The sequence below is a fragment of the Aplosporella prunicola genome (assembly GCF_010093885.1).
Source record: "Aplosporella prunicola CBS 121167 unplaced genomic scaffold K452scaffold_32, whole genome shotgun sequence".
NCBI classification, from domain to species: Eukaryota; Fungi; Ascomycota; class Dothideomycetes; order Botryosphaeriales; family Aplosporellaceae; genus Aplosporella; species Aplosporella prunicola.
The window spans coordinates 180,464-197,401 of NW_022983560.1; the positions used below are offsets into that span (position 1 = coordinate 180,464).

The window sequence follows — 16,938 nt, forward strand, 5'->3', positions numbered from 1 at the left end:
GGGCAGAGCTCTACAAATCTGTTATCAAGAAAGCCGCCACTAACACTACCACTACTATTGTGGCCGCTGCCGAGCAACTCACTGCGAAGTATGTAAGCTATTTCCGAGCAAGGCAAAGCTTACTTCGCAAAGAGCGTCTTGTTTTATGGTGATGATAAAAAGCATTTCAATTTAGCATAGAAAATCATCTAATCTACTGATGACAATGATCAACTATTCGCAACTGCAATAACAAACTTTTCTCAGCTCCACCTCAGCCCATGCGACTCTTGACCGCACGTACTAGATTAACTGGGCTCACAGATAAACACAGCTTTTGGCCCATGAGGGCCCGGCCAGGGCCTTTTCCTCTTCGGCCAGCATGTCCTGAGAGGCACAGGGTAGTCGCTCGTGGCCCTGAGTTAAGTGACGCGCTCGATGCTCGCTTGTCCTCACCACTTCCCCAAGTCAGTGAAGCACACAGGATCCACGAATGAGCTAGTACAGCTCCACATATAAAAAGAAGGAGGTAGAATATAGAAGAGAGCCAAGAAGAACAAAATGTGGCATTTACCACAAGATGGTACACGACATAAAGACTAAAGAAACTTCAAGGGGCTGAAGGGGACACAACCAAAACAATACATCCATCACGCAGCCAACTGAAGCTGAATTTTCACTCTAGTTTGCTTGTTTAACCAGCACGAAGCCATAACCATGTTGTCGATCTTCGACACCAATCAATGACGTTGATACTCACTATCATCTGATGCCGATACCGTTCGTTCCGCGCCACAAACAAAACCGCACACAGCAGGCTTGCGTTGCAATGTTCTGTGGTTGAACAGCACGCCCAGAGCAGTGAATCATGAGTCTGAGGAGTGGAGCCAGCTCTCCACATGAAGTAGGGCTTGCCATCGTTTCAGTGCTTTGGAGCTCGTTTGTGTGTGCTTGAAGATAACTTAATTGCAAGACCATTTTGTTGAAAGACTGTCTGCTTCAAATCTTTATTTTTCGACTATACAAGAACGATAACTGTGAGATAGTGATACATGGGGAGTCTACTTTTTACGTTGCTCGGCAGTCTATGCCTTGCCGTGTTGCTTTTGAACATGCGCTAAATATCGTACATAGATCGGTGTCTAGAGGTAACTCCCTACGCACCTTGCCCAACGCCTACATCAGTCAGCGGGCTCGTCATCAGGCGTGTGCCTTGGTGACGGGCAGTAGATGCCAACAGGAGGCAGAGTGGGTACTTCTTACGATAGACTTACTCCTCCAAAGCCGACCATGAGGCAGCGACTACTGTGGCAGTGTTTGGGACCGTGCACCAGCCCATTGGGGCCTTGCGTGAAGTCTCCGTGGCTCGAAAGCCGGGATGCCATGGGCAGTGTAGCCAACATTGCCAGATTCTATCTGTCTGCGATCGCCCGCTGGCCTTTCTTTTCATATGACGGAGCGGAGTGGTGATGTGGTAGAGGTGCGCCAACGAAATGCGCCATCCTCAGATCCTCAACGCTCTTCAAATCTTACATCGGTTCTAATATTCTTACACTCTTTCCGAGACCCAAATAGCCGCCCTGCAGCCGCCTCTTATAACGTTCGTCAGGAGCTCGTACGGCCGCGCCTCTTTCGCGTCGTTCTCGACAGCATGGTCTAAATGCTCCAGCTCTTCGTCTCTAATCCTGCGCAAGTCGGCCAGCAAGACCTTCATGTCCGGGCTCAGCTCCTCGCCCTTGGCCTCCAGGCCTTTTTGCCACTCCAGCAGCTTCGCCACCTGCTCGTTATAGTGGCCGCCGATTTCCGTCTCCACAGCCTCGGTGCACGCCATTGCGGCCTCGCGGCCCATGACGCCGGTGCCCCATCCGAGCGCCGTCGCGGCAGCGTACCAGACCGGGTACATGAGCGTGGGGCGGATGCGGTGCTTAGCGAGCAAGTGGTTGAAGGTCTTGAAGTGGCCCTCCTCCTGTTCGAGCATGTGCTTCATGAGGGGGCGGAGGTGAGGGTGGGCCCGGACGATTGGCGGAGCCTGCGACAGGTATATAAGCACGGCGGCCAGCTCGCCGGCCTGGTTGACGCGGAGCTGAAGCGCGCGTTAGTTAGTGCGCCGGATTTTGCGGATTGGTGTGGCGCGACGTACTGCGCCGTCGAGGAATTTCTTCTGCTCCTCGGTCAGGGGCGTCCGTGGCGAGAGGGCGGCTTCATTGTCTTTGGGTTTGAGGGCATTGGCCGTGGAAAGGTGCCTTGCCGAGAGTCGTGCAGCATTTGGCGCGAAGGATTGCGGAAGAGAGCGCGCAAAAGACGTTCTGATTAATGCGGAAGACATGAGGGAAAAAAAGAATACTGTACAGGTTAAGGAAAGAAAGGGAAGAGACAATTGTAATGATGTGATGATGGGAACGGCTGACGGACGGATTGTTTCTATCTCGCCGCCGGCCGGGGATCGGATCGGCGACGCAGGGCTCGCGCTTGCTCTGGAAGGAACTTGCCGACGTCGCACGTGACTCGGCGCTTGATGTCAGCGGCGCGGACCGAGGATTCCCCGCACAGAGGGAATGGCGGCGCGGTGCGATTCCCTCGAGCGCAGTTGCTTCGGCCTGGTTCACTTCACCAACCTTCACTTCTCTTACCTCCCGCCCAGCCTCCCCCCCTCCACCAGCCAACCCCCAACGCCCTGTCGACTATCCATATCTACTTCCGCATCTCGCTCTCCATCTTCTCGCACATACTCGAACAATTGTCCGCACACACCCGCGCCCTGGACGCGCCTGACGATCTCCACGCCCTTCTTGCTGCTTCCACCTCCTGAAGCCTGAGCAGCCCCGCTCCCTTTCGAACCCCCTGAGGATCCTTCCATCGGTACCGGGAGTAGTTTTCATCTACGCCACCTCTCTACTTCTGTTCAGACGACCGGATAATCACCATGTCCGACGACGGCCTTGACCTTGACGCCGAGCTCCTTGCTCTTGCCGGCGACGAGTCGGGTGGTGAGCAGGAGCATGACGCCACCCACGACGATGTTCAAGCAAGCCGGTCACCTTCTCCCCGCTCTTCACCTCAACGTTCCTCCCGCCACAGCTCCCCCGCACAGTCACCACCACGCCGCGGACCCTCGTCACGCAAAATGAAGTTGCGCAAAGCTGGTGGTCGCCGCAGGAAGGACGATTCGGAGGAAGAGGGTGAAGCGTACGTCACCACTTTTGCGCAAGCTGCAGATATCCCCGGTCACCGACTTGGTCACTGACAACGTGCATCCAGTTCTTCCGCACCTGGCTCGCCAGATTCGCTCGGCTCTGGCGCTATGGAAGAATCCGACTCTGAGGCTGGCGGCTCTGACGCTGACGGCGAAGACCGCACCCCGTACCCGATCGAGGGCAAGTTCACCTCATACGAAGACAAGGCCCGGATCCTGGGGCTCTCGGAAATCGAGCGCGAGTCTATCCTTGCCGAGCGCGCGGCCGAAATGGAGCGCAGGAACCAGGACCTCAACCTAAAGCGCTTGATGCAAGGCCGTCAAGCCAACAGGGACGAGAAGAAGCGTAAGGCTGCCGCCGCGGACCTCGACGACAGCGAGCGCAAGGCTAGGAAACCCAAGGGCAGCGAGAAACTCGAGAAGCTCGAGGCATACAAGCGGCAGAGAGAGCAGACTCGCGAACAACGCAGCCGCAGGGACCGCGACCGGGACCACCGTTCGCCTTCTAGGGATGACCGCGACCTTTCCGACGCGGATGCCGACGGGGATAGCGAGGTTGAGTGGGACAATTCCCGCGGCAAGGATCACGAGCGTCATGACCCACCCCCTGACCTCAAGGACTTCGAGCGCGTCAGGATTGGAAGAAGCAACTTTGCCAAAGTCTGTTTCTATCCTGGCTTTGAGGATGCCCTCACCGGTTGCTTCTGCCGCGTGAGCATCGGCGTTGACAAGTCTACGGGCCAGAGTGTCTACCGGATGTGCCAAATCAAGGGTAAGCTCAGTAATGATACAAGTCAGGGGGCTGTTTGCTGATATTATGATAGGGTTCACTGAAGGCACGCCATACACCATGCAAGGCAGCAACGGAAAGCCTATCAAGACCGACCAGTACGCTCTCGTCGCCCATGGCAAGGCTGAGAAGGAGTGGCCTTTCATCATGTGCTCCGACTCCAGGTTCTCAGACGTAAGTTTCAGCCAAAGTCTTCTACAAGATACGCCTACTGACAACACGATAGTCCGAGTTCAACCGCTACAAGGTCACTGCCGAGGGGGACGGTGTAAAGATTCCCACAAAGAAGAAGCTCCTCCACAACCTCGAGAACATCCACCGCCTGCTCGACCGGCGCTGGACCGAAGAAGAAGTGGCTGAGAAGCTGCGCCGACAGAATAAGTTCGCCGCGGAGAAGACTGGCGTCACCAAATCGACGCCGACGGTTATCAACCGCCAAGGTGACAGACTAGCAGCGCTCAACAACGCCAACCGCAAGAAGAACGCGCAGGAGGTGCGGCAGGCCCTCATCGCGCAGCACAAGGCGAAGGCGGCGGCAGCTGCAAAAGCCAAGGCAAAGAAGGAGGAAGAGGAACGCAAAAAGCTGCTTGAAGTGCCGGGTACGGGCGACCTCGATGCTCTCTTCGATGGAAGCGATCTTAGCCGCAGTGGCACCCCAGCCAACGGCGAGAAGAAGAGCCCCGGAAAGAAGGTGGAGAAGAAGGGGCTGCCGACGTTCAAGAAGCGCACCATGGATGACGACCTCATCGGGGCGATGGACCTGGGGATCGACGTTGAGATTTGAGGAGCTTGAGCGCGTGCGTGCGGTTTGATGACTTGGTGCTCGGGTTGGGGGTTTGGCGCGTCTATGGGCTTGGACGACTGGCTTGGCTTGGCTTGACTGGCTGGCTGGCTGACTGAAAGCGAAAGCTGGCTGGGCTGCTGCTGTTCTGGATTATGAATTATAGGTAGGGAGGCGTTCTTTTTGGGGCTGGGGGGAGGGGGTATACAGACTTGGTGCTCCTACTACCGACTACTACACTGGGTACGCGTATATTTTTGCGTGCATGATCGGCCGGCGGAAAATGAATGAGAATGAGAATGAGATGAGTGCATGGAGAGATTGGTGTGTTGTCTGTCTGTGTCTGTGTCTGCGTGCTGCGCTGTACCACTTATGTGTGAGGTGCTATGTGTGTGACGTATATACAGCACTCCCCTCCTACAGACAACAAGCTATATATATAAGCGTGTAGTGCTGGCCTAAACATCCTTCTTCACTACTACTGCCTTGGTGCGAGGTGGGGTTCCAAGACAAAGTACGATACGACTACTGTACACAACCTATCGTTTGGGCAAAGGGGTCGGGGGCGCTTGGCTTTGGCAAATGTACAGTGCACGTAATGGATTGCGGTGGGTTGAGTTGTGATTGTTTGTGTTTGCTGTAGTGGTGGTGTGCACTAACTACTGCGATAGATGCTGCTGTTTTTCACTGTGTGCGGGTGATGGTGGACATAAACTTCCTTTGGCCCTTGCTCTTTTTGAAGGAGTGTGTATTGTTAAAGATGGGGGAGGCTAAGCTAGTTTTAGTCTTGTATGAATACGCCTCGTAGAGCCTAATATCAAACCAGGGGCCCGTTCTTAGGTTGCTGAGTGAGTGCTGGGGCTAGATGAGGAGGTGCTGGGACTGTGTGGGTGCTTTTATAGGATAGTTTTGCACTTTCGAATGTTCATATCTGTGTACCTTAAATTTCCTAGACTTTTACATTTGTGCTTTTACGTACTTCTAGTATCCTTAGATGCTAGGTACTATCCCTTCACCATCACACCCACCCACCACGCCATCACAAACAGCAACAACAGCAACAACAGCAACAAACAAAAAACAACATGCACATCTCGCAGCTCATCAGAACACCCACACACACAACCACCACACCATCACAGTAACTATCACGACAACCCCACACTCACACAACAGCAGTCCAAGGCAGCAGCAGAACCAGCATCATTCGTCTCGGCAGGCGTAAGCTATGTTACAAACGGAACCCTCAAACCTTAAACCTCAATCAACCCTAACCCATACCCTTCACCCTTCGCAGCAGAAAAAGAAGTCGAAAAAGAAGCAGAAGAAGTCGAAAAAGCAGAAGAAGTCGAAAAAGCAGAAGAAGCAGAAGAAGCAGAAAACGCAAGCAAGCAAGCCCAACCCATGCGTATAGCGTGCCTAGTACGTAGTAGTAGAGCAGTAGAGCGCGTGGTAAGTAGATACCCCGCCCGTCGCAATTAGAAAAAAAGAAAAGGAAAAGAAAAGAAAAGAAAAGAAAACCAAACTAACCCTCATCCCATCCTACCGCAAGAACCGAACCGAACCGAACTGAGTCGAACCGAAGGTGACTGATTGAACTGAGTGAACCGCACCACTCAAACCCAAACCACCCCACCCCATCCCACCAGAAGAGCGCCTTATTTTGCCGCGTAAAGAGAGCGCGAGAACAAGCACCCAGCCACCCAGCGCACGCGTCATCCCATCTCAGCGTGCAGGACACTTACGCGCTGCCTGCTTGCTGGCGCCGACGCGCCAGTGAGGGAGGGCGGTCGTAGCGTGTGAAAAGAAAGAGGAGGAAGAGGAGGCGAGCAAGACCGGCGGCCAAACGCCCGAAGGTCGTGAATGCAACGTGATGTGGTGTGGTGTGTAGCCGCCAAGTGTGCGCACGTGCTGTGTCCGCTCCGTGCAACAGAGGAGAGAAGAGAAGTTGGGTTGGGCCAGCAGGCAAGCAAGCAAGCAAATGCGAGTTCGGCGAACGCTTCGTCGCTCTCCCGCTTTCCGATCCATTCGTTATGCAGTCGTTTGAAAAAAAAAGAAAAAAGTCGAAAGAGAAGCAACAAGAGAAAGAAGTGGAAGACCTGTTTTGAAAGCCATATAAGCAGGCCAGAGCGGCCGGAATGCGTAGTAGTGCCCGAGGCAACAGAGCAGGTATGCCGAGCGCAAAAGCAAAGAGGCCGCATGCATGTGATATCGTGTTGTACAAAGCGCGAAGAGACTGTGCGCTTGTTGATTAAAGAAAGCAAGAAAGAAAAAGTACCTAGTCCCGCCCGGGAATATGTCGTCGTTGCAGTTGTAGCGCTGGTCGGTGTTGCACGCATGGTTTGCAAGTCGCATGGAGTGGAGTGGACGGCGGAGTGTGTGTGTGTGTGTGTGTGTGTGTGGCACTCAATAAGCAGAAAATGACACTTCCCGCGTGTCGTAGAGAGCTTGGAGTGATGTACGTAGTAGAGTGAAACCCCATAACCAGCGGCCGCCGCACTCAGTGATGCAAATACGTGCAGCTATCGCCCTTTGCGCACTTGCCCTCCTGCCAAAACCTGCACGCAACCACAAACTGCGGCTTCTCCTTATTACTCGGCCACTTTTTGTTCTTCCTGCCGCGCTTAAAGTCGCCGTCGCGGCCGTCGTTGCCGCCGTCGCGCGTCCGCTTGCGCTCCTCCTCGTGAAACTGCTGCTGTTGCGACATGAGCGGCTGCCCGCCGTTGCTCTGCTGCATCTGCGGGAAGGCGGCGCCGAAGCCCGACATGGCGGGCGGCATGCCCGCGTTTTGCACGCCCTGCAACATCGCTGCGAAATCGAATCCTGGGTTCGCCATCCCGGGGAAAGCGGCCGCCTGGTGGGGTGCCTGCTGCTGCGGCTGGTTCTGCGCGGGGGTTTGCGCCTGCATGTTGCCGAGCGTTGCAAGGATGGCCTGGATGTCCACTTGAGGGGCTGGTGCGGGAGCAGGGGCCGGGGTGAATTGCATTTGCGGTTGTTGGGGTTGTTGAGGTTGTTGCGGCGCAAACATGGAAAATGTCTTTTCCAACTCGCTTTGAGGCTGGGGCGCCGGAGCCTGTACCGGCTGCGGCTGTTGTTGGGCGGTGCCGAGAATAGCCAGAATCTTGGAGATGTCGGGAGCACCGGGTGTCTCGGGCGCAGAAGAAGGCACAACAGCAGCGGGGGGTGCGAAGGTCGCGGCGCGAGCCAGCGTCTTCTCGTCGGGCGTGCCAAACAATACTGGTTCCCTGTTTTCCTCCGGGACCTCCTCGGTGGTGGGTTCCTTCGGGCATGGCGGGATGTCCGAGGAGTTGGTGTAGAAGACCAGCAGAGTAGTAGCCTCGCGCTGCTCCTGCACCTCTCTCTCCTGTGACTCGACCTTCCTTGCCCCACCACCGTACGGCTCGTAATTCCTCTCGCGCTCCTCCTTGGGGACAGCGCTGAAATCAACGAGTGAAGGCTCACGCCAGGGACGGAATGACTCTTCGCTTAGGCGATCGTCATCTTCGTCAAGATCCATCATATCTTTATGCTGCTTGAACATGCGACCCTCCCCACCGACATCCGCAACATCACGCACCATGTTGGCATCGTGGCCAAGCTCCTCGTCGGGATCATGAGTGAAATACCGAACGGATTCCAATTCCTTCTCCGGCTTCCAGGTGACTCTAAGCTTACGGCGCTCCTCCTTGCGGAGGCGCTTCGTCCTCTCTTCCTCGGTCTCTGGCGGGCGGTTGTCCTCGGGTTTCGCGGCCGGCTTTTCCTCCTTGGGCTTAGTCAGATTTGCCATGGTCTCGGCAAAAGAGAATCTAGGAGCAGAAGAAGGAGCGGGAGCAGGCTTCTTCACGGCGGCAACAGTAGCAGGCTTTGCCGTAGCTGCAGCACCCGACTTCTTCGATGCAGACTGGAGACTAGCAAACATGCTGGGCTTTGCAATGGGCTTGGGCTTGGCAGCGGCCGTCGCGCCTGCTGCGGATGCGGTCGAGGCGCCTGCCGCCCCGGGACGTTTCGGGCCGAGCGCCGCGGCGGATCCCGCCTTCACCGAACCGTTGGTGCCAGCAGTCGATGTGGCCGTTTTCTTTACCGGTTGAGCGCCGGCGGCCTCTCCCGGCCGCGGCCTTTTCACTCCCGCAACGGCTGCTGGTTGAGGGCGAGTAGCCAATGCTGGCTCCGCTTTCGTCTTCGACTCATCCTTTTTGATGCCCTCTTTCTTGATGCCGTTTTCCTTCTTAGCGTCGGCCTTCTGCTCGCCGTTTGGAGCAGCGGGGGCGTTCTCTTCGGCCTTTTTCTTCGAGTTTGCAGTAGCTCGGTCGAAAATGGCCTGAGCTTGCGGCTTGGTCTTGTCGTCGCCGCGAGTGAGATACCTCTTCAATGCCGTGTTGAGCTTGGTCTTTTCGAGCGATTCGCTCATGATGTTCCCGACGCGGGACAGTAGCTACCGATCATGTCAATTATGTTTAAAATTAGAGTTGGACAGAGGGTTATGTACCTCAAGGATGGACTTCGAGAAGGCATCGTTGTATTCATTCTCTCTAATGCGGTCTGCCAAGAACTGGTATGCGACGAACAAGAATGAGACATTGCCACCAAGTCTGTGGAGTTTGGGTCAGTATACGAAATTTTAAATAGGAGGCCTTATGACAGCCGGTGCCCGCGAGGTCGTGATAGTGCGACTCAGCATCATAATGCTTCATCGACACAGGCGGCTCATTCATGGGCGCCATTATTAAAGCAGAGCTAATCTATCTGCTGCGCTCAAGCAAGGGCAAAAAGCGCAAGACTAGTCTATGCAAAATGCATATGCCGCGTTGCTGCCTTAATCACGATGCATAGAGGCTCGTCGAGAAACATGGTTCCCGAGCGGCTATATCAAACGACCATCTTCGCTAGAAGTGACCTCGCTCATGAAACAGCAGGGAAAGCGGCCGTCATGGGCAGCGTCCTGAAGTGGGCCAGGGGCGGGTGCAGATAGGGGTTAAGACTTACGTTCGGATAATGTCTGGATGACCATGTTCAAGAGCAACTTTCACGGCCATTTCCATCTTGCCACGTTGCTCAGAGACTCTGCTCTTGAGCTCGTGGAAGTCAGGTGGACGCTTCTCCTTCTCCTCAGCTGCCTTCAGGGCAGCCAAATCTCCCTTCCAGCGATCACGGATGTTCTTAATAATCTCCCAGAAATCTAAGAGACCGGCACGAATATCGTCAGCTGAAATAAATTTGTTACGCGGCCGCCACGTAGCCTTCATTATGTCGTAGCGCACTCCCGGAAGAGTGCCAGAAGGCCTGGTGCTCGGCAAAGGCGAGAGCTCAGGCTCCTCATCATCCGAGGAGTCATAGTCAGAATAATCATCCGAGGATTCAGTCTCACTGGATGAGTCCGTGACATCATCTCTCAGGCTTGCGGGAGACCTAATACCAGTAGACGGCGATTTGAACCGCGGAAGTTTTGGTGTGGTGGTCTTGGCCTTCTTAGATGATTTTGCGATTCTCGCTACCAGAACATGAGTACAAAATTTAGATTATAGGAGCATTTTGACTTACCTAACAACTTGCTGTCTGACGCAGCCAGTCGCTTAAGCTCGTTGCGCGACTTTCTGGGGGTGTATTGTGGGATGGACGCTGCTGAAGCATTAGTCATGATGGTCCCGTATTCATGGAAGGAACCACTCTTACATTTCATCATCGGCATTTCAACGGCACCATCACCAATGTTCACAAACTCATGGAGACGCGTGGAGTTGGTGGCTTTGGACAGTTCGTCATAGTCAACGATGATAAAGTTGCCGGACACAAGGCCCTTAGGGGCTGGTAAGTGAATCTGGGCTGGTGCGGGAGCCGGCGAAGGCTCAGGCGCAGGAGAGTTAACTGCAGCAGGGACTGGGGCGGAGGCGGAGGCGCCATTACTGGCGCTGTTCCGCTTGGGAGGAGCCTGAAGGGAAAGCGGTTAGCGGGGGAACGGAGTATAGGTAGGTTTAAGAATCAAAGGCGCGTACCTCATATTGAGCCGTCGTGGGGGGCGTGGCCCTGGGGTAGACGGACTGCAGGGCCTGGGGCGCGATGGTGCTGGACGAAGCGGGATAAGAGGGCATGTTCAAGTCGTATTCAGAGGCGTCGGCGGCCCCGGCGGACATGAGGGCGGGGTCCAGCACTTGTTGCGAGAAGGGTTGCTGCTGCAGATTCCCATGGTGGGCGAGGTGATAGGGCGTGGGGCTGTTGGAGAAGGCGCGGCCGTAGAAGGCGGAGTTCTCGAAGGCGGCAGGCGGCTGCTGCTGCTGCCAGGGCTGCGGATTCTGGCTGAAGGAAGACCAGGCTTGATCATTTGCGGCGGCGGGGAAGAGATCATTAAAGCCATCAAACATCTGCTGGCCCGGATGGGGCTCCTCGAGCTGCACGTGATCCGACGCCATGACCCAGTGACCCAGAGACCCAAGCACGTAAGCAGCTAGCCCGTTTCAGTGATTACGCAGCGTCAGGGCACTAGGCGGAAAGCGTGCGGTCTGGTGCGCGTCTTTGTGCGAGCTGAGGCGGCGAGCGATGGCGAAGTCTGTCTGCGTCGATTGCGGAAATGATCAGAACACCCCAGTCAGGCCCCAGCCGTCGCCTTGGCGCAATTGCCTGCCTCTGCGCAGTGACTTATTGCCAGCGCGCGCCTCTGTTGCGAGGTTCGGCGTCACTGCTTGCGTGTGCGACACTTTCAGCTGTCTGTCCCGCGAAAAACCTTGCCACGGCGATCAGAAGAAAACCCTCCGGCACCAACAAGGACGCCAGTTATCTGGCACGTCAGGCGCTTTAAGCCCGCAATGAGGCGAAGGTCACTATGATGGGGGCAGCGTCAAGGGAGCGAACAGAGGATGAAGACGTGTCCACGGGTGCGCGAGTTGGGGGTTGTTTGGGGATGAAGGAGGGAGGAGCGGCGGGCGAGCGACGACCTTCGAAATAAGCGGCGCGTGCACGTGCGGATGACGCTAGGCCCGAAACCGCCAGCATCCCAAGCTGAATGCATCGCCGTGGCCTCTCTACAGCTTCCCTTCCCTCCCCGACTTCTGTTAGCGACAGCATGTGCTGACTGGCACCATGGCCGCCCCGAACCACCACCACTCCTTGCGGGACAGGCAAGTCGGTAAGCCGCGAAGGTCGACGCCTCATGCGGACCGGCCTGGCCGTTGTGCTGACGTGCGCCTGCAGCCTCCATCGAGAAGATCCTGAACCTCAACCAGCAAAACGACCAGTCCTCCGACGACCACCATGACCCCAATGCCACCGGCCTGCTGCCCCGCTCCACCCCGATCCTCGACCAAAATGGCCAGCCCATCTGGAAGGTCCTGGTCTTCGACTCCCTAGGCAGGGACGTCATCAGCAGCGTCTTGCGCGTCAACGACCTCCGCAGCTGGGGCGTGACGATACACCTGTACGTGCTGTCTGTCCGCCGTCCGGTCATGGCCCATACTGACCCCTCTGTCCAGGAGCATTAACACCACCCGCCACACCATACCCGACGTCCCAGTCATTTACCTGGTCGAGCCGACCGCCCACAACCTAGAGCTTATTACTTCCGACCTTTCGCGCGGCCTATACTCGCCCGCTTATGTCAACTTCCTCGCCTCAATACCACGGCCATTGCTGGAGGATTTCGCTGCAAAAACAGCCGAACATGGCACGGCCGAGCACCTCGCGCAGATCTACGACCAATACTTGAACTTCATTGTCAGCGAGCCCGACCTGTTCAGCTTGGGCATGGGTAAGGAATCATACTGGACGCTTAACAGCGCGCAAGTCAAGGACGAAGAGCTGGACAGCGCCGTGGACAGGATTGTGAGCGGCTTGTTTAGCGTCGTGGTCACTATGGGTACGTGCACCAACGCCTTCGCTGAAGCTGGTGGCTAACTTGGCGCAGGCACGATTCCTATCATTCGCTGCCCTAAGGGTGGCGCTGCGGAGATGATCTCAGCCAAGCTCGACCGCAAGCTCCGCGATCACATCTTAAATTCCAAAGATAACCTGTTCTCTGGCGCGAACCAGAAGACGTCTGCATCTGGGTCGGCGCCATCGTCCAGACCGGTGCTTGTCATTGTTGACCGAAATGTCGACTTGATACCTATGTTGTCTCATTCCTGGACATACCAATCTCTTGTACACGACGTCCTCCATATGCACCTTAATCGAATTACTGTGGAACTGCCGGTGGACGAAACAAACCCGGCCAGAGGCATGACCAAGAAGTCTTATGATCTCAACGCGAACGATTTCTTTTGGGCTAAGAACGCCGGCGTCCCTTTCCCCAACGTCGCTGAGGCGATTGATACGGAGCTGCAGAAGTACAAGCAAGATTCAGACGAGATTACCAAGAAGACGGGCGCTGCTTCGCTGGATGATCTACAGAACGATAGCAGTGCGTCGGTGAAGCAACTTGGCGCTGCAATTACGCTGCTTCCGGAGCTGAGAGAGCGGAAGGGACTTCTCGACATGCACATGAGTATCCTGACCGCTCTCTTGAAGGCCATTAAAGACCGCCAACTGGACAATTACTTCCAGCTTGAGGAAAACATCACCAAGCAGTCTAAAGCACAGATCTTGGAGCTTGTTCAAGATAACGACAAGGGCAACGATCCTATGGACAAACTCCGTTTGTTCATCATTTGGTTCCTGAGCACGGAGCAGGAGGTTTCCAGAGCTGACATGGATCGCTTCGACGAGGCATTGCGAGCTGCAGGCGCCGACACTGCTTCCCTCGCTTACGTCAAAACGTAAGGCTGCACCTTTTCGTCATTCCAATACAGTGCTAACCTATCACAGCGTTCGCGAAATCACCCGCATGACAATGATGTCGTCTGCTCCCGCGCAACCAGCTCAGTCGTCAGCATCCAGCGATCTTTTCCGAGGATTCAGCTCTCTATCCAACCGCCTCACTGACCGGTTCAAGGATGCTGGTCTTGGCTCCAACTTTGAGAATCTGGTTTCCGGCGTGAAGAACTTCCTTCCCGCCAACAAAGACTTGACGCTCACAAAGATAACGGAGTCTTTGATGGACCCGCAGAATGCGGCGTCGTCGGCCATTGCAAAGACGGAGAGTTACCTGTATTTCGATCCTCGCAGCGCCAACGCGCGAGGCACCATGCCGCCCGCGAGCCAGGCGAGAAATCAGCAAGGAGGCATTGGCGGCATGGGGCGCGGCATCGAGGCCAGCTTCGGGCAGAGGAGACAGGGGTTCAGCGAGGCGATTGTATTTACGGTCGGCGGAGGCAGCATGGAAGAGTACGGAAACCTGCAGGACTGGGCGAAGCGAACGAGTGGGAACGGGGCGCCCGGGAGTGGTCCCAGGCGGCGGGTGGTGTATGGCAGCACAGAGCTGGTCAACGCGGACGACTTCATCAACAGCGAGCTGGCGAAGCTGGGCAAGGAGAGCGTATGAACAGGCAGATAGAAAGCCACTAATACAGATGCAATTCTGATGAGGGCGTGGCAGGCCGGGGGGGTTGGGTGCCGCGGCAGCGGATAGGGGCCCGATGAATCAACGGGACCGGTGAGGCTTGACAGCTCATGGTCATGCACGCCGAGCGGTTCGAGAAGCTTCAGGGCCCGCGAATGATGGCAGGATAAAAGTAGCGTAAATCTCGTGACGCGGGAGGGCTAGGCTGCGCGCAAACGACAATGACATGATTTGCCAAGACCCGCCGAAACGTCCCAAGGTAGTTTCTCTAACCTGCAGGCAGAACGCTCCAACTCCACCCTCGACCCGCAACGCCACCCATACTCAACCGCACCATGGCCCCTCCTCGTCGCCGCGATCTTCTCAGACGGCGCAGGCGCGATGCTGAGGAAGATGAAGGGGCCACGGAGCGCGCCGACGAGTCGCAGAGCGAGGCTTCTCTGTTGAGCGACGAGGACGCCGATGCCGACGCCAGCGACCTCAGCGACGCCGAGTCGGTCGCCACGCGGAACGGGCACGCCAGACGCTCGAATGGAAGAGCAAAGGCACCCGAGCCGGCCTCGACGTTTGCCCCGATGGCCGACACTGAGGCCATGATGAACGGCCTCGACATCGGCCACGACGACGATGGCGTGGACTTTGAGGCGCTGGGCGGAGAAGCTGCGCAAGAGGCGCCCGCCGTGGCACGGTCAGCCCCCGCGCAGCCCGCGGGCGCAAAGCAAGAGACAATGGCCGAGCGTCGGCGGCGCGAGCACGAGGAGTACAAGAAGAAGCGCGACGAGGATCCGGCCTTCATCCCCAACCGCGGCGCCTTCTTCATGCACGACCACCGCTCGGCGGGCGCCAACCAAAACGGCTTCAGGCCGTACGGCAGAGGCCGTGGACGCGGGCGTGGCAGCGTCGGTGGTCCATTCTCACCGGCCAGGTACGTCATCATCACAGCTGTCACCTCCGCCGTCGCTAACTCTACTCTCTCCCGCAGCGTCATGGCCCGCGAAGCTGAGGCTACGAGCGCGCCATGGACCCACGACCTGCACCAAACGCTCGAGGAGCCGCAACCTCAGTCGCAGCCCGCCCCTGTGCCCAAGCAAACAGAGGACAGCTCACAACAGCTGGCAAACCCGCCTGCTCAGGGCGCCAAGCCACAACCCCAGACTCCGCCCGTCAAGTCCTTTTCGTCCACCAAACACATCGGCAATGCCCGGATTCGCGTCTCCATACCGGGCATGAAAGCGCCCATCTACTTCTCTGCCGTGCCGATCAAGGAGTACACCAGACTGCCCAACCACCGCCCCCCGCTCCGTCGCGACAAGCCCGTGCGCATCTCGCTCCCAGAACAACCCCCGCGATACATATTCCCCGCGACCGAGAGATCATTTATATTCATACCTCGCGCACTGCGGCCAAATCAGCAAGGCTTTGGAAGAGGAAGAGGGCGCTTCGGCTCGTACGGCGGTTTCTCCAGCCGGAGGACCAGCGCCTATGGAGGAAGCATCTATTCGCCGAGCGTAGCATTGAGCAGACGGTCTTCGCTGGCGAGGGAATATCGGGGTGATGGTATTGTGTCTCCCGCCGGCTCGGTCATGTCAAGGCCACCGGGTGGGCCTATGGACAACAGACCTGTCGTCCGCCTGCCAGGTGCAAACTATCCAGGATCTGGGCCACCAAGCCAGCCGGCATCGGTGCACGGAGGAGGCACGCCTGTCGTTAACATGCCTCCGCAGCAAGGCTACCCACTGCCGCAGCGGCCAGCTTATCGTGAGAACTGGGCGGCGCCGCTCACGATGCATCAGCCCAAGCCTCAAAAGACTGTATCTGTGGCCGGCATCGAGTCGCCCGCGTCTCTCGCCGTGCACGCTCCGCAACAACAGGAGCAGCAACCATTCCACCAGCAGGTGCCCACTCACATGAATGGGCAGGACCACAACCGCCAGGCTTCGTACCCGTCTCAGGCATCCACTGGCACTCCTCTCTCAAACATTCCGGAGCGCGCAATCCATGCGCAGCCATTCCAGCCGTATCCAACCGGTTACCAGCCTCAACCTTTCGGGACCACTTTTTACTATCCAGCACCGACGGCTGCCCCACAATACCCTCCTGGCGCAGTCGTACCGATGTTCATGCCCGGTCCTCAGCAAGGCGCGTACCCCGTACCGACTGTCGCAACGACTGTCCCTGCCCCTGCTCCTCCTGGTGCCCCTGCTCAAGGCAACATGGTCGCTCACGAGTCGAACGGCATGGTATACTACTACGATCCGTCGCAAATGTACGCACCCGTCGAGGGATATGCGCCAGCTAGTTACACAGTACCGGGCATGGGCGGCATGATGACGCCCAGCCCGGACGGCTACTATTACCCACAGGTGCCTCAAGCAGGGATGGTCTACTACCCTACGCAGTGAGGTGCACCCGTCACTCAGACTTTTCGTTTCTCTTTTGTTGGGCGCGCTTGCAATGCGCATCCTTAGTTCGTTGGGCGCTTGATTGATTTCTTAGGTCTCGCACCAAAAACTACCCTTTTATGCCTTCGTTCGGCTGCTTCATACTCATTATCTCACCATACCTATCCATCAGCAGTACCCCTATACTCAGACTAATTTACATTCCCGGCGCGCACCCCACGCACGGCCCCATGTTCTGTTCTGCGCTCCAAGGTGGCCCCTTGACCTACTTTTCTCGAGATGGCTTTTTTCTTTTTGCAATGGCGAGGCATTGGCACGGCATGGCACGATGGATATTCCCCCACTTCACACGGCGTCCCCCTGGCCGAG

The 16,938-nt window shown here is 56.7% G+C and overlaps 6 protein-coding genes across 6 annotated transcripts; 3 read left to right on the plus strand and 3 right to left on the minus strand.

Moving 5' to 3' along the window:
- Positions 1–1,528: 1,528 nt before the first annotated feature.
- Positions 1,529–2,164, minus strand: K452DRAFT_207216 (uncharacterized protein; the record flags this gene model as incomplete). Its single annotated transcript, XM_033536120.1, has 2 exons — positions 1,529–2,062; positions 2,120–2,164. Coding segments are annotated over 2 exons (579 nt in total), but the record flags the coding sequence as incomplete, so codon positions are not given.
- Positions 2,165–2,611: 447 nt separating this feature from the next.
- K452DRAFT_258026 (uncharacterized protein) lies at positions 2,612–5,061 on the plus strand. The gene is made up of 4 exons (XM_033538458.1): positions 2,612–3,165; positions 3,238–3,944; positions 3,997–4,136; positions 4,189–5,061. Exons 1-4 carry the CDS (start codon positions 2,903–2,905, stop codon positions 4,744–4,746), a joined length of 1,668 nt encoding a protein of 555 aa, XP_033392971.1. The 5' UTR covers positions 2,612–2,902; the 3' UTR covers positions 4,747–5,061.
- Positions 5,062–6,229: 1,168 nt separating this feature from the next.
- K452DRAFT_112822 (uncharacterized protein) lies at positions 6,230–7,162 on the minus strand. Its single transcript, XM_033535049.1, has one exon. The coding sequence runs from the start codon at positions 7,080–7,082 to the stop codon at positions 6,459–6,461; it is 624 nt and encodes a 207-aa protein (XP_033392972.1). The 5' UTR covers positions 7,083–7,162; the 3' UTR covers positions 6,230–6,458.
- Positions 7,163–11,359, minus strand: K452DRAFT_112842 (uncharacterized protein). Its single transcript, XM_033535050.1, has 6 exons — positions 10,734–11,359; positions 10,414–10,669; positions 10,282–10,359; positions 9,727–10,231; positions 9,230–9,332; positions 7,163–9,175 (listed from the first exon to the last, which is right to left on the minus strand). Exons 1-6 carry the CDS (start codon positions 11,145–11,147, stop codon positions 7,244–7,246), a joined length of 3,288 nt encoding a protein of 1,095 aa, XP_033392973.1. The 5' UTR covers positions 11,148–11,359; the 3' UTR covers positions 7,163–7,243.
- Positions 11,360–11,814: 455 nt separating this feature from the next.
- On the plus strand, positions 11,815–14,149 carry K452DRAFT_302168 (uncharacterized protein; the record flags this gene model as incomplete). The annotated part of the gene is made up of 5 exons (XM_033542553.1): positions 11,815–11,860; positions 11,926–12,148; positions 12,204–12,586; positions 12,635–13,484; positions 13,534–14,149. 5 exons carry the CDS (start codon positions 11,815–11,817, stop codon positions 14,147–14,149), a joined length of 2,118 nt encoding a protein of 705 aa, XP_033392974.1.
- A 353-nt stretch (positions 14,150–14,502) lies between these two features.
- On the plus strand, positions 14,503–16,569 carry K452DRAFT_236245 (uncharacterized protein; the record flags this gene model as incomplete). The annotated part of the gene is made up of 2 exons (XM_033537494.1): positions 14,503–15,092; positions 15,150–16,569. 2 exons carry the CDS (start codon positions 14,503–14,505, stop codon positions 16,567–16,569), a joined length of 2,010 nt encoding a protein of 669 aa, XP_033392975.1.
- Positions 16,570–16,938: the final 369 nt, after the last annotated feature.

What these genes read in the sequence shown, in the direction of transcription:
- K452DRAFT_112842 (XM_033535050.1), bottom strand. Translation starts at nt 11,147, where the DNA reads ATGGCGTCGGATCACGTGCAGCTCGAGGAGCCCCATCCGGGCCAGCAG. An exon ending in CCACGACGGCTCAATATGAG is followed by an intron (nt 10,670 to 10,733) that starts GTACGCGCCTTT and finishes CTTTCCCTTCAG; the next exon opens with GCTCCTCCCAAGCGGAACAG. An exon ending in GTCAGACAGCAAGTTGTTAG is followed by an intron (nt 10,232 to 10,281) that starts GTAAGTCAAAAT and finishes ATGTTCTGGTAG; the next exon opens with CGAGAATCGCAAAATCATCT.
- K452DRAFT_112822 (XM_033535049.1), bottom strand. Translation starts at nt 7,082, where the DNA reads ATGCGTGCAACACCGACCAGCGCTACAACTGCAACGACGACATATTCC.
- K452DRAFT_258026 (XM_033538458.1), top strand. Translation starts at nt 2,903, where the DNA reads ATGTCCGACGACGGCCTTGACCTTGACGCCGAGCTCCTTGCTCTTGCC. An exon ending in TCGGAGGAAGAGGGTGAAGC is followed by an intron (nt 3,166 to 3,237) that starts GTACGTCACCAC and finishes ACGTGCATCCAG; the next exon opens with TTCTTCCGCACCTGGCTCGC. An exon ending in CCGGATGTGCCAAATCAAGG is followed by an intron (nt 3,945 to 3,996) that starts GTAAGCTCAGTA and finishes ATATTATGATAG; the next exon opens with GGTTCACTGAAGGCACGCCA.